At 38.1% G+C, this 24,153-nt stretch overlaps 1 protein-coding gene across 2 annotated transcripts; it reads left to right on the top strand.

Moving 5' to 3' along the window:
• The first annotated feature begins 228 nt into the window (after positions 1 to 228).
• On the top strand, positions 229 to 24,153 carry npr3 (natriuretic peptide receptor 3). 2 transcript variants are annotated; one of them, XM_081364828.1, is made up of 8 exons: positions 229 to 1,208; positions 7,531 to 7,656; positions 9,359 to 9,534; positions 15,321 to 15,456; positions 18,437 to 18,531; positions 18,689 to 18,806; positions 18,935 to 19,022; positions 22,223 to 24,153. In XM_081364828.1, exons 1-8 carry the CDS (start codon positions 530 to 532, stop codon positions 22,332 to 22,334), a joined length of 1,530 nt encoding a protein of 509 aa, XP_081220954.1. In that variant the 5' UTR covers positions 229 to 529; the 3' UTR covers positions 22,335 to 24,153. The 2 variants fall into 2 exon arrangements, with proteins under 2 accessions (XP_081220954.1, XP_081220955.1); XM_081364829.1 differs by having other exon boundaries at positions 233 to 1,208; positions 18,938 to 19,022; positions 22,223 to 24,138.

Below are 24,153 nucleotides of genomic sequence, written 5' to 3'. Positions count from 1 at the left end.
TTGCTGATTAGGCATCCGATTTTATTGTTGGGTTATAAAACAATAAATATAAATCAACAAATACATTTAAATTGTAATTGTAATGTGTGAACACTATATCTTGATCATTTAATCCAGACTGAAGTTGTGGGCTGTCATGAATTGCGACACTGTAGCTTTAAGGAGGGGGCGGGCTGCACAGCGATGACGCAGGAATAATAATGAAAGGATGCTTGAAAATTCCTCCTAGACTGCAGCGTGTGTGGTGACCAGCCACTTCACACATCCTAACAAGAGTAATTACACAGGCAAGCGGAGAGTTAGACAGAGACTCAAAGAAGACTCCAAACAGGGGAAGAGAGAGGGGCTCTGGAGAGACTTGCAGAAGAAACATAACTCACTTATAAACAGAGAGAGTGGGACTTTGCCATACTTAAGTTCAATTAAGGATACGTCTTAATTTATATAGCAAACTACTTGGTAGGAAAAAAAAAATTTAAAAAGCGTAGGCTCTTTGCAAAAAAGAAAAAAAAAAGTTATTCGTTAATTGATGTCAAAGATGTCATGTTTCATATCACTATGTCTGTCCATTTGGGTAGTACTCATGATGCCTGGCAGGACAAGTGCACTGAATGACAACATCGACGTGATGGTCTTGTTGCCTCGCAACAACTCATACTTGTTCTCTTACCAGAGAGTTTTTCCGGCTATTGAGTACGCGAGAAAAAGCCTCGAGAAATCAGAACTGTTTGCAGGCTTTAAATTCAATGTGAGCTATGAGAACTCCGGGTGCAGGGAGGACGCTCTCTACGCGCTCGTGGACAAGCAGAGAGAAGAGCGTCCCGACCTGGTCCTCGGTCCGGTGTGCGAATACGCGGCCGCGCCGGTGACGAGAGTTGCAAGCCACTGGAACATCCCGGTGATCTCAGCAGGTGCTCTGGCCACCGGCTTCAGGCAGAAAAACAGCGCCTTTTCGCATCTCACACGAATCGCACCAACTTACCTGAAAATGGCTGAGACGTTTCTGGCGATATCCAAAAATTTCAATTGGAGAACGGCATATTTGATTTACGAAGATGATAAAGACGAGAGAAACTGTTACTTTACGATTGAAGGTGTTTTTACAGTGCTTTCAGACTCCTACATCGTCACAGATCACGCAGTGTTGAGCTTGCTCGAGGAGAGAGTAGACACCGACGAGATCATCACGTCCATCCACGGGAGCGAAGGTACTCGTTCACTCGTCTGTCTATTACTAAATGCTTTACGCAAGCCGTTTTAACATTTATTCCTCAAGACGAATTAATATTTATTTTGTTTCTGTACACTTTTTCTTTAGCTTCAAGTATTTTTATTTTATTTTAATACTTATAGATACTAGTATGTATTTAATTAGTCACTCACTAGTAGTCTACTTATTCATTATGCAATAACCGAGTAACAAGTTCACGTTTTGGGCATTGAATTGCATGGGGTTCTGAAATTAAGTAATAGTATTCACTTCAGACTAGTATGTAGCCTATTCCAATTGTCGCTGCTGCCTATTTCTCATTTACTAGTAACTATTAATTAGGTGCTAGTTTTGTTTTCTTCTAGACTACATTAGACTACACCACAAGTGGTAGTAATCCACATTGATACTAAATAGCCTAGATAAGACGGCATAATTCCAAATGAAGGAATTTCAGTATAACATGATGTAAATGGGAGACATTTCAGATTTGGTGACGATAAAGGGGTACTTAAATGGTTTGTACTTTAGGGGTACATAACGTAACTTACAAAATGTTTAGAAACCGTAGATAATAGCTTGAAAAAAATGCTGAAAATTCTGTGCAGTTAGATTTCTTTTTCACCAGTGGCTTTTCTCTGCAGCAAGTTGTGACTCACTTCTATGCAGGTCAAAAGGTTGGATTTGCAAAGTATTGCCCTTGGTCAACACATTTCCTGATGCTATTAAGTCTCTTTTAGTTTAAACTGGAACATGGTTTTTCCAGAAGTGTTGTATAATACCAAATGATAATGCATTAGTAATCCTAACAGCAATCCCAGTCTGGAGCATGTTGCAACAGACCAATATAGAACAGAGCAATATAGAACATATATACAAACATACATATTTTCCTAACTAGGACTGTTTTGATCTCCTCAAGCTCCTCTTCTATAAAGATAGGTAAGAGGTCAGTTGCAGTCCATAAGAAAGCCTGTGGAAAAAATGATCAGAATTTTGACAGGCAGTCAACACTGAGCAAGAGCTGTAGGAATTTTGGGGAGCAAATTGTAGGCTTTAGCACTCCCCTAGACATCCTCAAGCACTTTTTAACAGCTTTTCTCATGGCGGGTAAAGTCATGCGCTGTCTGCCTGGCTGATTCTCAATAACCAGAGAGGATACACCCTCCCTGGAGCTCACTCTGCTACTATTGGTGTTGGATACATTGTGGCTCTAAAAGATATGCCTGCTGGGAAAACTATGAACTGTCTGCAGTTATCCTCCTGTTATCCTTCTTTCAAACATCATATCCGTCTGCCCCAAATCTGTGGCATTTCACTGATCCTGTTTCATAAAACATTTCAGTGCATTTCTCACATTCCTAGCAAGGATGTTGTCGATTTTAGAAAATATACACATGTACCTCAATACAGGGCCATGTATCACTTTCTTTCCTAAGACAGTCCTGTGCGTTGAAATGAACATGTTACGTTGCTTAAGCTAATATTGCATATTGCGTGAACGCTGGTAATTAAAGGAATGTTTCACCAATTCTGAAAATGTCAGTATGGAATGACTGAAACGGGGTAAGAGGTTAATGCTGTCTTGGGGCTGTTTTGACACCAACAATGACAGGGTAACAGCCCTTGAGGCTTTTTATAATTCTTTCCTTTTTCTACCAGTTCACAGCAGCTAGAGGTCCTCAACATGTTGTGATCCCTCACAGCAGCTATAAATGTACAAGTATGGAATGCTCCTCGTATAATGACCTATGATCTGTCCATCACAGGCCATGCAGAGATTTCAATGTGGAATCTCAGTGATGGGATGCATTTTCCAGGCCACCACCCAAACACTCAGGGCAAAATTTGACATCTGTTTCAAGTGTCTTCTAAAGGATAACATTGAACTGCACAATTGTAGTCAGAATACACTCAGTGTCAGTACACAAGGTGTCATTTCTCTGCAAAAGTAAGAGTATTTTATGAGAAATACTGCCATTTTTATATTGTTTACATTAACCAAGCAGTGTGGCCAAACATTTTTCAACTACAGTATGCACAGTTTTTTTTGAGGTTGTGGGTATTTCAAGCAACCTGTCCACAGGATCATCACCATTGGGGGACTCTGTGAGGGTCAATCATTCAGTGTGCTTTATCTCCGCTTCTTTTCTTACACTCGACTGCAAGATCGTATTCAGATTAGCCTCAATCCAACAGCTGATGGATAGATCCAAGTCCCCGTCATCATTTTTTTCCTTTACGATAATCTTTTTCACTCAGATGTACATCAGAATACTGAAGAAAAGATCTGTTGCTACTTCCGTAACATTGCGACTTTAAGCGACAGCACTGCCTTATCATGTCAGCATCTGCTCTCTGTTGTTATAAATATATAATATAATACTGTTGCAGTTTACCAAATACCAAATACAGTTTTATTTGACATCAGCATCAAAGGATATGGGAATCTTTTCCTCTCCCTTTTAAAAACTGGTAAGCATATTTATTTGGCTATCCTATGCATGATTATATGGTTAGTTGCATTGTATTATTGGGATTTAGCATTGCTACCAAAACAGACCTGTGACCCACCAGATGAGTACACTGCCATAGAGCAGCAGTTCAATATTATGTTTTTAAGGAGCTTGTGATAGCACTAAAGCAGCCATTTTTCCAAAATAAAATCTACCAGAATTGGTCTGTTTCAAGAAGGGAACATCACGTAAAAAAAAAAAAAAAAAAAAAAAAAATTGAAAGCTTTGTGACAAGTGACCAGATAGTTGGCTATAACCCTATGAGCATAAAAGTTTGTGTTTATATTACCATGAATTTCTGACATAAACTGTATAAATTAGCATATATTTGAATGCTAAGTGATACAGCCTGTTCCATGAGGTAGATTGCTGGCATTGAAATTAGTATTCCAGGCATGGTAGATGCTTCATTGTTTGCTCATGAAAGGCTGCAGTGGTGTAAGTACTGTAGTAGCGAGTGCTGATACAGTACAGATGGCAAATATGCTTAAATGTATCTGGGTGTCAAAATAATAAATTACATAATGAGTTTGTACATATTTTAACTACTTGTCACTACTGATTTCCTTTTTGTTAAATATCATTTTAACTTCAAAATGCAGACTGCAACTGTGTTCAGTGGTCAGTGACACAATCATGTAAGCAAGTTGATTTATGTGGCTGCTTATTATAACAGCATTCATCAGTATCTACTCTTTCACACAGTTTCTCATAATATCAATCCAGTACAGGTTGCCAAAAAGTTTTTGTTTGCCTGCAGTCTTCTTTATAGGACGTCATTGGGATATTCTCCAGCGCCCGTGACGCCTGATTTGATTCATTGGCCATTGCAATGCCCTTGTTTTTGTTGTTGTCAGTCTTCGCTATGCAGTTTTGAACTTGTTGCACGAGGCTGTGGTGTGTCGGTTGGCACAGCTGAGGCAAATGTAATAAAATACAGATAACTTTAATGACATATGGCCAAGCCTGCACAAGCGCTGATAAAAAAAAAAAAAAAAAAAAAAATAGCACTTGTTTTTTGAAAAACTGTGGAGTGGGAGTGTTTTGTGCTCAATATCAGGTACAAATCGGGTATAATTGAAAGATGAGTGTCAACATTGGTAACAATCCGCTTGTTAAGTCAGTTTTCGGGTCTCTACTAGTTTCAGCTAAGCTTTTAAAAACACAAGGTGTACAATACAATCTCTGGGCTCACAGGTTCCCGGACACCAATATTTTAACGATTCATAAAAGATGAATCGCTGGCCATCTGAGATTTCGGTATGAGATAAAGGTTAGGATTATGATTTTTTTGGCAGTATCACAGCACACCATGAGTTTATATTAGCACCATTTGCTGTTTGCTTTTGGCATCTGATAGAGTGTTTGGACACAGAAACGACACCTAGCTGTTGAATGTCTAACATATTAAAGATGTAGTAGATGTAATCCCTATTATAAATACTATTTTTTTTTAACATCATATCCCTAGTGAAAAAAAAAATACTTAATTGTATTTGAAATATATTCCCTTTTTCAATAGTACATTGCAAATATACTAACAGTTGTTTTTACTATCTTTAATATATGCTAATATGTATATTAGCATCATGCTTTTACCTATTTTCACAATACAACTTTTAACACACTTTAAAATAATTGTACTTTAGTATATTTTCTAAAAATATATTTTAGAAAAATATACTTGAAGTAAAGATTCATTTCATCAATTTATCAATCTATATTTTAAAAGTGTATTTATTTGCACTTTATTAAAAATATATTGTAGGTATATTTTAACTATCTGCTGGAAATGATCATCATAACAATGCATTGCATAACAAGTATAGCTAAGTATTATTTGTTTATTAATGTGCATTTGTTATTGAAGACAAAGTGAGCAATTTGTACTATTTGGAATAAGCCAAAGGTATTACTGAGTATATACTTTTTACTCAAATATAATACACTTATGGTCGGTGGCGAAAGCCTCGTGGGCAAGTGCGCCGACATGTAGCGCTGTTGTGCTTCGGGCGACCCGAGTTCGAGTCCTCACAAAAGTTCACTAAATACACTTAAAGCTATGCTTTACTACAATTTAATTACAACTAAAATATAATATACTTAGTACAAAATTAGTTGTTTCAAAATAGCACACTTCTATTTACTTAATCATTAACACACTTGAAGTATACTAAATTAGTCTGGCTGCAAGTATACTTAGCATTTATTTTATTTTTTTCACCAGGGATGTCTAAGCTAAACGTACTGTATATGAACATCTATTTTGTCAGATCTCCTCACCAATGCTAAATGTCAGAAGATAACATTTCAATGAGGATGGAATACGGTGTTGCAATGTTTTGACAGTGAATGACGTGAGCACAGAAGCACAAACTGGCTGAGTGGTCCTTAGGGAGTGAATTTACTAAGCCAGACATATGTCATTATAGCCCTGCTTATTTTGCATTATGTGCCATGCTGCCAAAGTTGGACAGAAGGGCAAGACAGTAAACCCTTATACTGTGTAGCGATATAGCACAAGTTTGCAAAGCGATATTATTTCCATGTGCACGTTCACACTATGCGTCTATATAGACCCCCAGGTGCAATAAATGTGGCACAACCAACGGTAAGTGTGCCATGTGTTGCCCCTTTGCATTCCTCAGCTCATTTGTAACTAGTGTCAGTGGGAAAAATCCAGATTTTTGAAATATTGCTGGCTGGAGCTGTACCCCATGGAATCGCTGGAAAGCCAACACAGGGCCTGTAGTGTGCTGTGCGCTCTGTAATTAAAGGGTGCTATAGTGCAGGAATACTGAGGTGAAGTTTGTCCCACTCAGCTGAGGATATTTCAAGCAGCGCATTACACTGACTGAGCTGTGGGGAAAGTTCCAATCCTCTGAATCTTCCTATTTATGGGACACTTTGCGAATATATATATATTTTTTTTAAACTCTGTTTGCTTGCTTGTTTGTTTATTTATTTTTTACCTCCTTGCTCCATGGGAATATATTTCATACCTGAGACTGTGTTTCTGTAAGACCAGGTCTAAAATAAGCTATTCTATGATACTTAAAGGCATGTGCTTACATAATTGAATCAATGCCACATGTTCTTGTGAAGCTGGCCAGTAGCAAAAAGGTCATAATTAATCTTAAATGAACAGCACTGAACGTGTTCTCAGGATCAAGACGATAATACAGTAGCCTACCGTAATGTGCATGTTGGATTCATGGTCTGTAAAACTCTTATGAGGACACAGTGCTTTATTTTCTCTGCTATAATTAAAAATGGTAAAAGAAAAATGATTCCAGTTCTGGTGCATACAGTATTATCATATTAGGTCTCACAAGCCTTTACATTATAGCAGTTTTTGGAGTTGTAAATGACAATATCAATGACTTGTGGTTCAGTATGTGAGTCAGATTCATTGAGAAACAGCTCCAACTGTGTCATAAGTTGTGATTCATTAAAAAGAACCAGTGTTTTGCTCTGGAATCGGACTGTTTTATAATCAGCAAAAAGAACCTGCTCAGAAGAGTCGTTCCTTCTGTATGTTTCATGCTGAATATTTAGGCAGGGAACACTTTCAGGGTGTTTTAGGTCTGTGTACCGTCGTTATCATTGGAAGACACGTGCGAGAACCGAACGCAATAAAAATCATTCAGTCGCGTTATTTTATTTTGTTTATTATTTTCTTGGCTCCCCAACCTAGACATAAATGCCTTTTGACATTACTGTACACATAACCCAGGTGGCGATGATAGATTAAAGTTGTTGTTTTGAATGGCAAATAACACTCTGTTCCTTGTTGTTTTGCAGTGGTGATTATGTGTGCCAAGGCGGACAAAATACGAGAACTCATGCTGGCATTTCATCGACGAAAATTAACGACCGACAGCCACCACATCTTCTTCAACATCGAGCTCTTTAACTCCTCTTCCTATGGTAAAGCTGTATTCATGGTTGTTGTGCACTGATTAGGGGAAAGTGGGGTGAGTTGTGCCAGTTTTTACTCAAAGTGACTTTAAAGTGATGCCATGGCAGTAATGCCTTCAACTTAAGGATGTACATATATTTCAGGATGTGGTGCATCCCTGAGAACAATAACTTTGGATCTAAAATAAATTGTTTCAAAAATATAGCTTTTGGGAAAAAAGTGGTCTCATGGCACAACTTGTCCCTGGTGCGGGGGAAGTTGTGCCTTTGGGGGAATACATTGGGGTAAATTGTGCCAGTGATTTCTAAAGTAAAACAGAACATTTTAATGTTATGAACCATAATGCTATATGAAAGCAAGATAAATTCAGTACAAAATTACTCATTTAAGGTTTATTTAGATATTGTCACCCTGGAATACCATAGCATGCGTTTTTCCTACTATGGTCAATTGCATAGGGATTTTGTATTGAACATAACTCTGGATCACAGTGTCATAGAGACAAGGGGGCAGGCTCATTTTACTCAGACGACCAGTCAGTCCCTCAGGATCATTGTGAAGCTATCAAGCTACGCCCTAGCAACCATTTAGAGCACCATAGCAACACAATATATGATATTTGTGAATCATTTCAGGCAAAAAGGCTTTGGCAATAGATGCCTGTTGACATAGCGCTGTTTGACAATTATGTGACATATAAGAATAAAGTGACTAGGCTAATTTCTAAACATCCTATTGTGACATAGGCCACTTAAAAACTGAATAAAACTTCTCTTTAATAACATAGTGCAAACTCAAAACTGAAATCAGTGTTAGCTAAATTAAACAAATAGCAGGCAGGCCTAAGTCAAACAATTATGAGGCATGACCATCTGCTCACTTCTCAAGATTATCCCCTGTGAGTATGTAGGTCTAGGTGGTCTGGATCTGGCACAACTTAACCCAGGCCCTTTGGCACAAATCACCCCAGACCCACAAGTTTGAAAAACTAGCATGATCCAGCAGTTAAGAGCTAACATCATGCTAACTGTATAGACTCATTGTATAGCCTACTAAAGCACTAAAACGTGTGAAATGTTTTCAAACTTGTCTATAATTGTTCAGACACTACAATCAAAAAACCTTAATCATAGAAATTTTACATTGAAAGGGAAAAAACATTTTTTTGCACTAAAATGTGCCATGTGTCTCTCTTCTTTGGAGGATGAGTAAAAGTGATTGCTTTTCAAAATTATGTGGTCACATGACCAATTTCTTCTATGGTTTTCCAGAAACAAGGGGTGGAACTACTTCCCCCCTGGCACAAATCACCCCACTCTCCCCTACAGAGCTTATCTCTATTCTCAAGATGAGCCATAGTCAGACAAGATAGTCCTGTGACCCTGTTGCACAATGAAGCTATCTGCAAGTCTTGTGCTTCATAGAGATAACATTCAAGAGATATTTGGCTCAACACAATAGCGCCTGGATATTGTCTGGTGTGCAGGTCCAGGATGTTCCACTGATGTTCCTGTGCATATCTAAAAGACCCATTGTTGCAGAAAAAGTAACAGGGTAGATATTTTACCCATTGTCATTGAGGTTTTATCAGCAGAAACAGGCAAAACACAAAATCCAAATCCTGAGAGACATACTTTTCTGTTGCAAATCTTGCAATATGTTCATGTGAACATGAATTTATTACAATAAAAACACAATATTATTTCACAGGGGGTGGATCCTGGAGGAGAGGAGACAAATTTGACAATGAGGCCAAGGCTGCCTATAGCTTTCTCAACACTGTAACATTGCTTAGGTCCACTAAGCCAGAGTTTGAAGACTTCTCCATGGAAATGAAAAAGTCACTACAGCAGTCGGGCATCCCTGTCTGTGAAGACTGCAGTGCTGTACGTGAGTCTTTGAAACTAAAATAATGTTAAAAATATACTTTCATATTCAAAAGCCAAATATAAGATCTAAAGACCTTTGTTTCTTATTTATCTGTTCATATTGGATATTTTATTCACATTTCACCTTTTATTTTAACTTTATATTTTTACATAATATATATATATATATATATATATATATATGCAGAATCTTATTGGCTATTTTACAACACACAATCCTTTTGTCCACTGTTAACAATATACAGGCAAATCAGCCAGTCAGTCAATCAATCAATCAATCAATCACATTTTTCTCTTTTCTGCAATTCCATCCATTTTGTGGCCTGCAATATTCAGAGAGCTGCTGATTCTTTTATTCACACAGTTTAAAGTCAGAATGCAGTGCATTCACACTTTAAGTGCTTTTGAATGGAGTGACTTGGTGTTCCATATAGGCCCCATATTTTGGTCTGGCTCTTTGTCCCCATCATGTCAGCTTCCTTTGAAAAGCCATCAGAGTTTTCTAAGAAAGACAGTGGAAACTGTCTTTCTGAAATAAATAATTGTGGACGAATTGAAGTGCCAAGGTTAATAACCTCAGTGGGGGCCCTGACACTTCTGACTGGCTCAATTGCTGTATCAACTGGAGCCACAAAAGATTTGAGCTGGACCTTTGTGGGGGACCACTACCATATAGAAATGTATTTAGACAAAGCCCATTCCCTCCCAAATATGAATGTCAAGACTTCAGTGTGCCAAGCACAATTATTTCAATGTACGAGTACACTTCCCAGAGAAGCCTTACCTGACAGAAGCACAGGCTAATGTGATGTTTCACAAACTTGGCCCTTTGCTTGTAGCTACCGCTTGTATCTGCTCAGTTTTTTTCTGATGGCGGTGTTCATGCGGAATTAATGAGCTGGATGAAGAATGCTCACTTTATTCATTAAGGAAGGTGATACATTTTTTGGAATTGGCTTACAGTGAGTGGTGTTCTTATGAGCATCTGCACAGATTTAAGCAATTCATACTAGCTGCCAGGAAATGCAGCCATACTCATTTGCAAAGAGCCCCCCATATGCATAACGTAAATCTTCTGGATAAATGACAGTTTCCACTGTTAACATTCTAGAAGCTTGGCTGTATAATCCAGCTACAAAGTAAGACTTTTAAAAGATTCGTGAAATATGGATATTTAAAAAGTGCCGTTTTAGATCCAGAGGTGCTGTCAATCATGTGTCCTTAGTGACTAAAAAGTCTGTGAAAAATGCAAAGTATTTTTGTGCACTGATGACCAGTAGGTGGGTGTGTTGGATTACCACAGTCATTAGGAACATGTTTTATGTATTCAGAATAATGTATTTTATATTTTATGTGTTTGATTGGATTTCTCCAAAGTCTCTTCCATGTTTTCCACTTGCAAAATACTCTCAGAAGAAAAGGTTTTAAAATTATCTTAAAAACAGGCAACATTCTTCAGCATCATTAACTGTTTCTAGTTGAGAAACGTCATCTCTTCAAAAGAAGGAAACTGTGAATTTGGTCAGACTGACATCTGTTGAAGAATGTCATCTGTTGGCCCAAATAGTTGTCATCTGTTGGCCCTCAGGTTTATCTGTTACTTATTTTCATCTAATTTTGGCTCGCCCGTCGTCGTGCGTCACTGCAGATTATCAAGCTCCAGCATGACAAAACCATTGAGGCTCAAAAAATCTCTAGAAATTCTTTTTGCACAGATTTAGCATTTATAAAATACCTATCTTCTCAGGTGTGTATAATCCAACCACAGCTTCTTAAATCAGGTGATTTGTGTTTAAGTCGAGCAATTTAAGGTCAAATTCCAGTAATGAGGTTTTAATGCTTGGCGACTGACTCTAAGATGTATATTTACGTCTGTTCTTGAGTAGAACTGCCTCAAAAGAGGATCAGTGAAGCAACTAGGCGCATTCATCTGAGATGATCGAACTCAATACACTAGACTGCATATGAATTTTAGGCCACCCATGATTGCTTCTTTCCTTTCCTCCTTAACAACCCTTATCTAGAACAAGATATGCAGTCAACCACTTTGCTGACCATTAAGGGTCCCTAAAACCATCTCAAAGGATCTGAACACACTGTGGCCGATTGGTTAAACTGAGACAAACAAAGGAAGTCACAGACTTATTATTGGCAGTTCATTCCGTTTCAATCGTCTCCATTTGATCAACAGTGGAGGGTTTCACTGTTTTCAGAACAGACCTGCGATAAAGACCAATATAATTCTCTCATGACAACCTTTACTTTATCACATTTCTCTATCTTATAATTCATGCAAAATAATGCTCAAGGAATGTTTGATCAGAAAAAAAGGAGAGCTATGGCGGACTAAATATTAAAATATATAAACAAAGACGTGAGAAAATACATAGGCTACATGAAAAAAAAAAAAAAAAAAGAATACATGACCCAATGAGATGAAATGTATTTTTTAATTGAATATACTTAGCACATTTTCATTAATCTACTAATTGAATAATTCATTTCTGCATGTATTTATTTTATTTATATTGTTTCTGGATTTTCTTCCTCCAGTATAATAAGATAACTAAACACATTTTGCTGCCTCACCTGTTGCTTTAAGCAGTGCATTATAATTTAATTGTGGCACATGGATAAATAATAGGATCTTTATTTTTCTGTGAAGATTTTCACAACAGGTCATCACAGAATATATATGACTCAGTCCTTGCAACTGGACTCTGATTCTTATCATTTGAAGAGGTTCAGCAGTCATATGAAAGGCTTCATCATGTAAGGTTTCCGAGTGGTCTTCATAAAATCAACGAGAAAAAGTTATTCTGCAGCGACTGAATTCTAAATGACTACAAGCTCTTCACGTACAAAATAGAAGATGTCTGAACAGTTAATTGTCTTTCATTCTCTCATTGCATTTCATTATGAAGAAATAAAAATATGAAAATAAGTCCAATCAAATATTACATAATATAAATAAGTGAAAGAATTAATATTAATTATTACATATAATATACAATTAGAATTAATTAATATATATAAGATTATTGCGGAAATTATTAAATCCAGAAAACTAAAAATAAATTAACATTATTAAACATCATAATAAACATAATTTCCCATTGGGTCATTTAAAAAAATTCTTTCATTTTTCATATTTGTTTCTCCATATTTGGTGTCTTAGAAGTTCTGTTCTGGCCTTTCTGTCATTGCAGCATACCTGGTAGTGACAGTGAGACTCCACTGGGTAATTTTTTCACCAGGGTGAGGAAACTGACATGCGGTTGCACCTTTTCATGCCAGAGCCTGAAGTTAATCAGCCCAAATAAACAGAAACAGGCTTACGGGTAAAAACAGTGAGTCCAGTGAGCCATGAGGATGAGTTACATTTACTCTAATGATGCAGAGCTTGTTTAATCACTGCAGTTGGACCAATTATGAATTAGTCCCCTTATGGAGTTCTCTCTCCCCACCTAATAACTATGGAGCAATGTAACACATACAAAAAAATAAAAAAGTAAATAAAAATAATAATATATATATATATATATATATGTGTGTGTGTGTATATATATATATATATATGTGTGTGTATATATATATAAACTATGTATATATATATATATATATATACGCTATATGCTTTATGAATAAGAAACTGATTTTAGTCAATTTAAAAGTTTTATAAGAAAAACAAAAGAGAGATTAAGATTGTAAGACTTAAAGTCAAAAATAGCCAGGCTAAATTGGATGATAGAAAAAGGGAAAAAACCTTACAGTGGATTTATTTATTTTTGTATAAATAAATGCAAAATATTTTTTTTGCAAGAAATAACTTTATCATTTAAAGATGCTGCAAACTGTGGAAAACCACAAATCTCAACAAGGGTGACAGGCCTTGAGACCTCTCCTTTAACATCTTAGTTAGAATAATAGAAATTTCATCAAACTCTATATCTCTTTCATATCACATTCTTGAACTGAGATGGCATCAGTTTTACACAAAATGTTAGCAATAGTGCCTGATCTTAAATATCAGCAGGGTTTGTTTCGCAATGAGAAAGCATGACATTTTTTGCATGAGGAATGTTTTGTCCGATACATTTTGTTGCTGAATCACAAGCTGTGCTCTGTATGAAAACACGGCAGGGTTTGTTATGCTCTGAATGCTTGGAGATTTCACCTCTGTTCACGCTTCCAAAAATGAATATGTATATAAACAGTCATATGACTATATCAGCTTTTCCTGCTGTTTCACTCTTATTAGGCAGTTGAGGGTGAATGTAAATATACAGTAATCTTGGCAGCCGGATATCGAATCTCCCCCGGGCTGCAGACTGACTAAGCCCCAGGTTTTACTATTGTTTGCCTTGGGCTGCGCACATGCAGCATGCGGCTCTGTGGCAGGAACGGACCATTAATCCGTATCAAAACATGAGCATCTACTAGTATGTGCTTTTCAGTATTCATGGCGGCTGGGTAGCCCTTATTATTTTTTAATTGGTTAACATTTCATTGAACAAGACAGTGCTGTTTATGGATCCTTTCCATCTTTTTCACTCTTGATGTTAGAAGACTCTGCATGCAGTTGTTCATTCATTTGCAGTTTAAAGGGATAGTTCACTTTGAAATTAAATTTTGGTATGTTTTAGCTTACCTCAAGGGCATCCAAGATGTAGGTGTCTTTGTTTCCGCAGTAGTTTAAATTTTGATATTTTTAGGTCAAACCGTTCTTGTCTGTCAGTCATATAATGCAGGTCTATGGTCACCACCTCAAAGAGCATGCACAGAGAAGTCCAAATTAAACAATTCCCCATTGTAAGTACACATTGATGGCCTAAGACACGAAAAGAGCAGTTTGTGTGAGAAACGAACAGTATTTATATCGTTTTTACCTCTTTTACACTTTCCGGCGCTTGCGCAGACTAAGCCAGAACGCGCGCACACGTCACACACCAGGAAGCGCGCGTGCCCTCAGATCACTTGGACGTGGTTGTGTAGAGGTAAAAACGATATAAATACTGTTAGTTTTCTCACACAAACCGCTCGTTTCGTGTCTTAGGCCATCAGTGTGTACTTACGATGGGGAATTGTCTAATTTGGACTTCTCTGTGCATGCTCTTTGAGACAGTGACCATAGACCTGCATTATATGACTGACAGACAAGAACGGTTTGACTTAAAAATATAAAAATTGAAACTACTGCGGAAACAAAGACACCTACTCTTGGATGCCCTTGAGGTAAGCTAAAACATACCAAAATTTAATTTCACAGTGAACTATCCCTTTAACTAAAATATGAAGTTGATAAATGAGCTGCTCTTGGATTCTCTCATGAGATCCTTTTCTTTATCATATTTGTCCATTAATGTCTTATAATTCTGTGTAAATACAATTTGGCCAACATTTCTTCAGAAAGCAAGGAGAGTTATAGAGGGCTGAATATTAAATAAAAGACTGACGAAATGTGAAAAATAAATGGACGTGTACTGTAATAATCCACAGAAGCAATGTATTCAAAATTTTATCAATTTAATCATCAACTGTATTATCTTAATTTACTAATTTATAAAACCATTTCAAAAATATTTAATTATGTATTTAGATTGATTCATTTTATTTATGAAAAATACTATGCTCTAATATGCTTATGAAGGGTTAAAGCCTGTATATTTGCCTTTTTCGTTGATGAAAAGAGGTGTCTCTCTCAGAAGCAAACATAATTTTGATTAAGAAATTGCTGTCTTCACCTAGTGTTCCTCAGACCTTGCTCTTTTATTGCATTGCAGGTCAATATGTTTATGGAGGGGTTCCATGATGCTTTGCTTCTGTATGCAATTGCCTTGCGTGAGGTGATGAGTAACGGTCTGACGAAAAAGGATGGACAGGAAATCACACACAGCATGTGGAACAGAACATTTGAAGGTAATTAGGGGGGAAAAAATGCTGTGCTTTTTCCCGCAAAAGTACTATGGATACTGGACTGTGGCAGACATAATTAGCATTTTATAACAAAAAATTATCGGCAGCTGTAGTTCTAAAATGCAAATATACACTCAGAAGTGGGAGAATTGACTGGTTCAATTTTGTGTTAAAGTTCAGTGACAGAGAAGGTAAACAGTGGCAGCAAACTCAGCAGTAATCAAGTGAAAAACCTTGCACTAGCCAGACGGTGTCAGAATAGGATGGTTACATGAGAAAATAAACATTATACTTGCGTAAACCCTTTGGTTAATCAGGCTGATTTTGCATGTGTGCATCTGAGGTTGGGATGCAGCATTAAATTAACATAAGGCCCTGAATGTGTTCACTAGGGCTGTCAACGAATATTCTAAATTCGAATATATATTCGAATAGTTTTAAAAAACAGAAATTCGAATGTGAAAATTAATATTCGAATGTGGAAAAACGCCCGCGGTAGCAGAGGCGCGGCTGTCAGCTTTGCGAGTGGGCGCGCTGCCTGAGGGGTCAGGGACAGGTAACAGGAAGAAACGTTAACGGTAAACAGAAACATTACTAAAGAGTACTGACTAAATAGATATTGCGCAGCATGAATAAGGTAGGTTAGATACAGCAGTTTCATGCACTGCAGGCTTCCACTGGTTTGATTATTTACCGTTTCATGTCAAGGAAATGTTAAATTTTTACCACAGCACAGCTCGCTCGGAGCGTTCAATGTCGGATTCGCGTCTAGTTGGACTCTTAAACATTTTGAATTTGCGCGTCAAAAGCAAAAGTTTGATGCTCGGAGAGCGTGACGCCTCATTCGCGCCACAAGACCTCCAGACGCGCGTAAACGCGTCTTTACATTGACTTAACATTGAAATCACTCGCGCCAGCAGACGCTCTATTCGCGTTTGGTGTGTGAACGCAGCGGGTGAGGGCGAGAGAGAGAGAAAGAGTGCTTGCGAGTGAGCGAGCAAGAGTGAGTGAGGTCTGCGGTCTTGGCCATTAGGGGATTTACTTGTTTGTTTTTGTGTATGTAATACGTTGTCAAATATGTTTAAACTTAAATAAACTACCTATACAAGTAGTTATGTCTCTTTGTATTAATTTGTCCTGTTATTGACGTAATGTACGTCATTGACAAAATGCGCAACCAGATGTTCGAATAGTTCGAATATTCGTGTGTTTTTTAGAGGGAATATTCGAACGTAATTTTTGAGCAATTTTGACAGCCCTAGTGTTCACTGCATAACAGAGCACGTTCTATGAATTGCATTGATTTTATACATGAGACTTTGGGAGTACCCACAAAATATAACATTACTTGCAAGGAAGGGATTTGAAACAATATAACATGACAACAGTATGCGCACTCAGTTTGTAGTATGATCAGTTACCTGTTTATTTAAATTATACAAATTATGTTAATTGCACAAGTACTCTATCAATAGTCACAATAGCCGCAAATTACATCTTTTGACCACTTTAACCTATTTACCATCAACGGACCAATACACTGTATACACTTTCATTTAAAAGTTTGGAATCAGTAAGTTTTTATTTTTAATTTTTTAAAGAAATTAATACTTTTATTCAGAAAGGATGCATTAAATTGGTCAGTATTGACAGTAGTAAATGCTATTCTTTTCTTTTAAACTTTCTGTTCATCAAAGAATCCTGAAAACAATTTTTTTACGGTTTCCACAAAGAAATGTTTCTTGAGCACCAAATCAGCATATTAAAAATTATTTCTGAAGGATCATGTGACACTGAAGACTGGAGTAAAGGACCATTCACACCAAGAACGATAACTATAAATATAGCAATAACTATATTGGCGTCCACACCAACGCATGATATTGTTCTGTTTATTCTAAGCAATGCAGTTTTGTTGTCTTCCACTGTAAATGCGTGATTGGTTGTCAATGTTTTTATTGTTCATTAGGTGAAAAAACTGTTCTAAAGTGATTCTAACGATATTGTTCATCTTTGCCATTATCATTATAATTGTGGCATGGACTCTGCTATTCTTTTACATTTAAAATGATTTTTAGAACTATATCTTTATTGTTATTGTTATCGTTATAGTTATCATCCTTGGTGTGAATGGGCCTTAATGGTGAAAATTCAGCTTCATCCATCACAGGAATAAATTACATTTTACAATGTATTAAAATAGAAAACGGTTATTTTAAATTGGTATAATATTTCACAATATTACTGTTTTTCACAGTATTTCAAATTCATGCAGTCTTGGTGAGCATAAGAGACTTCTTTCAAAAAATAAATAAAAAATCTTACCGAACCCACATTTTTGAACGTGTATATAGCAATTTTCAAGAAAACATGCTGTATAAATTGGTTGGTGGTATGGAAACACTTTTGTCCTTTAACAAATCAACATCCTATTAAATGATATTTTACACTCTAAGCTTATTATAAAGAAAATAGTAATGCATATTTTGTGCAAAAAGAACAGTGGAATCTGAACACTGACCAAGTCCCATTTTATTCCCATTATTATTATTCACCACATTTGATTCCCATTATTGTAGTTGCGAACAGAGGGTTCGCCAGTATTCTTGCCACTGTAATTCATTAAACTTCCCTTACAAAATAGGTGCTCAGACATGTCTGCAGCCCAGACCTGTCTCAATGACCACAGCAAGACAACTAAATGTGAAATAACAATGTTTTGCTCTGCCAGAATCATCAGGAACAGGGTCATGTTTTCCTGTTAAATTAAATAATATTTTAAACATCTCAAGAATCCAGGAACACAGATGTACAGATGAAATTACCATTTCTGCAGTTAAAGCCAACAAAAATGGCAGGAGGCGGATGAGATTTCCTGTTGTATTGCCCACCCGGAATTTGCCGATTCTTGCTGGTGTTTTCCTTGGAATGTTTGACTTTTCAAACTAATTAATTTTCTCATTCCTCACATTCCGTTATACAGGCATTGCTGGCCAGGTGTCTCTAGATGCCAGTGGTGACCGAAATGGGGATTTCTCTGTCGTTAGGATGACAGACCCAGAGGCAGGAACACACGAGGTATGCGCATGTAATCATTTCTGCTTTATTTGATCAAAAAAGTCAGGACAGTAAGTGAAATTCAATCATTTCAAACTAATTTGCAGGATTTGATTTACTATGTTTGTGCCAGAATTATGTCTGAAGTAAGGAAAGAGATGTCTTTTTATGCCTTTAGACTATCATGAACTTCTGCACCAATGGAACTTTCAAAACCATGCCAGGCTTTAAGAGGGAATTGTTCTCCTTGCGAACAGCACCAGAGCATCCAGCCCCAAAACACATTGAACCATCATGTAAATTACCTCTACTTCTTAAAGACTGACACTTTTTTGTAACAGCATGATATGCACATGTGTCATATATTTATTATTATAATTTATGTGCAGCTTTCCTTATAAATGGTTTCATTTTCTTTTCTAAGCAGGTGGACTAGGTGTATCGGCAGTGACTGGGCTAATAGTAGGGGGGATTCTAGGAACAGCTCTCCTCATGGCATTCTACTTCTTTAGGTAAACACCAGAAAGATTTTTTTTTTCTTTCATAAAATAGATCAATGTATTAAAGTCCCCCTGTAGTCAATAATTGTATGCCTTAAAACTCATCTTTGTTAACCAAAATGACACATTTAAAAAATAAAAAAAATCCTCTAATTCCTCTAAACAAAAATGTTCTAAAACGGGTAGCCCAAAAATGTCTACGTCTGTATCGCTCTCTACAACGTCGAACACATAACGGTAATTAATATGATTAGCCTTTTGCTTGACTACGTTATCAAACAGTTAATAATGTGTTGCACAAACCATATTCCCGTTTGCCATCTTAGTCTGCCTTCTAAAAATCAGCATCCTTACAAATACTTTGAACAACTTAGAACATCAGTGGAGAAAGGCATATAGTTCACCATAACACTGTAAAATACATCATATACATAATTCACCTGCTATATTGCTAAATGTACATTATTTTTTATATCGACAAAAAAAATATACCAGGATAACCTGGCTTCTCTTGAGACTCCCCTGCTTCAGTGCATAGTTAATGATATGCTAAAGCCCGTCCGCACGTTTACGTGATTGGTTACAAGGTAGTTTGTGATGTAAGGAACACCGGCGATCATAAAAACTGCGTTTTTGAGACTGTATTTGGTTCACTGCAGTTATTAGGAGAAAATACTCAGCAATGGTCTCAGTAATAATAAATCTCAGTTTTATTGTTTTAGAACCATCTGCCCAAAACGTACTCTGTTACTAACATAACCTCAGTTCCCTGAGATAACGGGAACGAGTATTGCGTCACAAGACACTTTGAGAAAACTCCTTTTTCTCTAATACTGAAGCCTTATTGAATCACGCAGTAAAACTGCACAAACCTATGGCTGTGCAGTGAAACTGCAAGAACATATGGCTCTTGCAAGTCACCCACTCACTTGACCGATGCTAAGGATAGCAGGAGGGCGGTCTTTAGCGAAAGGGGGCGCAGCTCAGCCGACTGGAGTGGCTTGAAGGGATGGCCCCTGAGGTCCCTAAGGACCGTAGACAGGTCCCATGTTGGAATAGTAAGGGGACGAAGCGGGTTCAGCCTTTAGGCCCCCCTCAGAAAACGAACAACTAAGTTGTTCCTGCCTATAGACTGGCCGGCCACAGGAGCGTGGTACGCTGCTATGGCCACAACATAGACTTTGGGGGTACTCCCCTTGTCTAGCAGCTCCTGCAGGAAAGACAGTACCCACGAGACATCAGAGGATGTCGGGTCTTCACTCCAGACTGCACAACTCGGGTTAAAAGAGGTCCACCTCTGCCCTTCCGAAGATACTCCAGATCCTGTGAACCATCTGGGGATGGAGCGTCCATTCTCCTGAGGTCACATTGCCCTTTGGTTCAGTCTGCCTCGATCTGAGTCCACCTTGGTGGTTTATATTGGACACCACAGCCATGTTGTCCGAGCGGACTAAGACATGGTGCCCTGTGGCGTCTGTGAGAATTTGTGAGCAAATTGAAGCGAGTAACCTTGTTTGATTATGTTCAGAACCCATCCTGACACTCCGGGGATGGCTTCCCAAGCCTTGGCCCAGGTGGCTAGGGACTGAAGTAGTTCGGGTGACAGGCTGCTGTGCTGGGACAGGGGACTGATGCCCGTGGTATTGGGAAGAGGAAAAGGGCTCTCTTTTTGAATGTTTGTTTTTTTTTTGTTCGCAATATATATATATATATATATATATATATATATATATATATATATATATATATTTATATGTTCGTCAGTTGCGTGGGTGCGTGAACATTAGCGGTCCCAATGCTTGCAACAAACACATCGCCTCAAACACCCGGAACTTAACAGGGGGTTGGAGGCAAACTCTAGGCTTTTTGGAGGGAGGCTCTCCTCTTCCTTCCTGGAGGATCAGGGTGGCTTCTGTGGCTTAGAATTCAGCATTATTGTTTGACAGGGCAATTAGGAAAGGGGTAGCGCTTGGCGGAGCGGGAGTGCTGTCGAGGCTCTGGCTCTGGCTCTGGCTTGAGCTGAGCGGTCGAAGGCACAGGCTTCGCGGGCTGCTGAGTCAGCACGCTTTTCTGCAGAATTGAAGCTGCTGCAGAGCTGGAGCGCTTGGGCAGGAAGTGGCGCATTGCTTGTGACGACTTCTGTGCTGCGGTGAAGTACTTTGCTAAACAATCCACCGCAGGGCCGAAGAGACGAGAGAAGCAGCCTTGTCTGCATCCTTAATCTCTGTTAAGTTTAGCCATAAGTGGCGTTCCAACATCACTAAGCTGGCCATGGTGCTGCCTGGGCGGTCGTCTTTGTAGCGCACAGGGCCAAGTCTGTTGTGCTGCACAGCTCTCGAAATGCAGCAGGGTCTGGGCCAGACTCGTCCATGGATCGGAGGAGTTTAGCCTGAAAGAACTGGAGGACCACCATGGTGTGGAGAGTGGAGCCTGGTGGGGGAGAGTGGTGACAGCGGGGGGGAGTCATCCTCTGAGCCCGAACAATCCTCCATGTTAGAAGCCGCCAGTGACATGCTGTCATCGGGGGGAGATCCTCTTCAGATCCCCCAAATGAGACCAGGTCACTCGCGCCAGAAGAGGCAGTGGAAGCAGAAAGTGCGTGACGTGAGCTCACTCATTCTTTCTCCTAGGTTCCTGGAAGGAAGAGAACGGGAGAGCGCGAAGGGCAGAGCCGCTCTCTGAAAAAAAGCTAGGTACCCCAGACAGGCACCATACTCACTTTGCTTGTCAGAAGCATTTGTGACGTGGCATTTGCAACAACATTGCAAGGAAATCTGCTCTTATAGTAATCGCCAGATAGCCACAGGGGAGAATGCTGAATCAGCTTGCGTGCAGAGCACTGTCAATCAGCTTTATCTGCAGCATGGCTTGTTCGATGGTGAGAAGGCTTCTTCTTTTGTCTCGGCGTCCAGTGAGGAGAAGATGTCCCCTTTGTCGCTAAAGGAGAATTATTCTGAGATCCTATGTCAGATTTCCCGCTTATATAGATGGGTAGCCCCGGCCGGGATGCAGAGCCATAGGTTTCCCTGCGTGATTCAATAAAGCTTCAGTATTCTGAGAAAAAGGAGTTTTCCCAAAGCTAGACGCAACATTTATTGAGCGTTTTCTAGTTTACTACGTTTACTAGCCCAAATGTTTATTGAGATAATAGAACGTTATTAGTACTGCTGATACTTGACATCTACATTCATGATATTGTTCTCGCTCCTCAGGAAGAATTACAGGATAACCATTGAACGGAGAACACCTCGAGAAGAGTGTGACATCGGAAAACACCGTCAGTTGCGGGAAGACTCCATCAGATCTAACTTCTCTGCAGCGTAGTCTGCAGTCGTAAGTCGACTGCTGGGGTGTTCAAATTCGGGGAAGGTGCATCTCAAATGGGTCTGTTGGCTCATCAAACACTATCCCAGGAATCCAGAAATATTTATAGACATGCTGTAGTGTTTTTTCCTTGTAAATTTTTCTTGCTCTTCAATTCGTAAACTCAGGAAAGTTGAATTTTTGGAGGAGAAGTGCTCGCAAGGCTTTTTGACTCTCTGTAAAGAAAAAGGGTTTTTATTTAGCTACAGACCTTTTTTCCCTGAAAAAACGTTTCCCCTTTTTTTCCTTGTAGAAGCCTGTCAGTTTTGTAGAAAAGAGTGGGCTAACTGGAGTCCTGTCAGCTGCTGGGCCGGTGGGGAGAAGCGGTTATGAGATATTGAGAACTGTTAGAGTGAAACTCAGAACTTAAACTTAATTAAAACCTAACACTCTCCCCAGTGATCTCGGCATCACTTTACCTTCCTCTTCTTCGATTAGAGAATGTCCAGTAGAACACACTGATAAACATCCATTCTTTCTTCTTTGTAGACTTGGTTAGGAGGCACTGATGAATAAAAAACTGATGTGAACTTTAAAATGATGTTCCTCTCTGTCAACACATATCTCAACTAGCTTTGATATATCAAATTTGGCTGCATGCTGAAACTGAAACACTGAACTGTTTTTATTTATGATTATAAATTCTGATTTTCTACAATAGGTTTTAGTCCCACTAATTATAATAATCGAATATAATTTCAACTCTCTGTCATATCTTGATTTACACTGCTATGTACAGTATCATACATGCTGCTGGGTGCCTCATAACCAAATGTTGTCTGATGGGTGTTCACGGTTTTGGCTTCAAGATTCAATTGATAAAACCGACTGTTGTAAAACTTAACCAATCTAAACTGTCCATTCATGTCAAGATGTTTAAAATAGGAATAATTTCTGCTTTTGAAATTTGTCATGCTTTGATAGCAGCAAAAAAGTCTACTACAGACTTCCTCCACCATTACATTTTTGTGTCAGTCATTTTGTACAGCCCACTTTTTATTGTTAAACATCACACTTTTTGAATGCTAGAAAGAGTTTCAAAGAAGAGATGATTCTGCTCAAAACATGCCTAATTCTTCATCGTCCTGCACTTTGTTGCACCTGTTAAGGTGAACTGCAGAGGCAAGCAATTCGTTTTGTTTAAAAAGATAAAAAGGAGGTTGTGAGAAAGTTATGTAATAGATATATAGATATGTCACAACATGATTTCATACACAACAGAAGCCGGTCTACCTATCAAAGAAAGATTTTGAAAAGCTATGTTCAGTTTATATTGCACATGTACATTTTTTAACTTTATGTCTTTAGATTGTCTTTATCAGGAGGTGGTTATCAATAATCTATCAGTTTAATAGCATATTTGAAATAATATTTGTAACTTTTGTGATTATTCAGTAATGAGGATGAGATGTAAATGTGAAATGTCACATTTAAAACCACCTCTATGGTGTGCGCGTCAAAAAATATAGGGTTTTATTCAGGCTTGGTATGATGGCAATTGTATACTGATGTAAGTAAATGTATCAACATAAGATGTGATGTTATTTATTGATATTTTTGTAGAGGTTTCATTTTTCTTAGTGTTGATTTTAACATTGTGTCTTGTGTGAAATATACAGAATCATTTTTGTAAACAGTATATCTGCCTTGTCAGAGCCAAATTTATCTGATAAGTATATTTACAAGGCTTTGCAAACAGTCAGAAGAATTGTAACTTATTTAGATTGATACATATTGACCAATTAAAAAGAAAATTTATTAAATGAAATAGTTTCTCTGT

Source organism: Scardinius erythrophthalmus, assembly GCF_964197995.2.
Source record: "Scardinius erythrophthalmus genome assembly, chromosome: 5".
NCBI classification, from domain to species: Eukaryota; Metazoa; Chordata; class Actinopteri; order Cypriniformes; family Leuciscidae; genus Scardinius; species Scardinius erythrophthalmus.
This window is presented reverse-complemented; position numbering and strand designations above follow the sequence as displayed.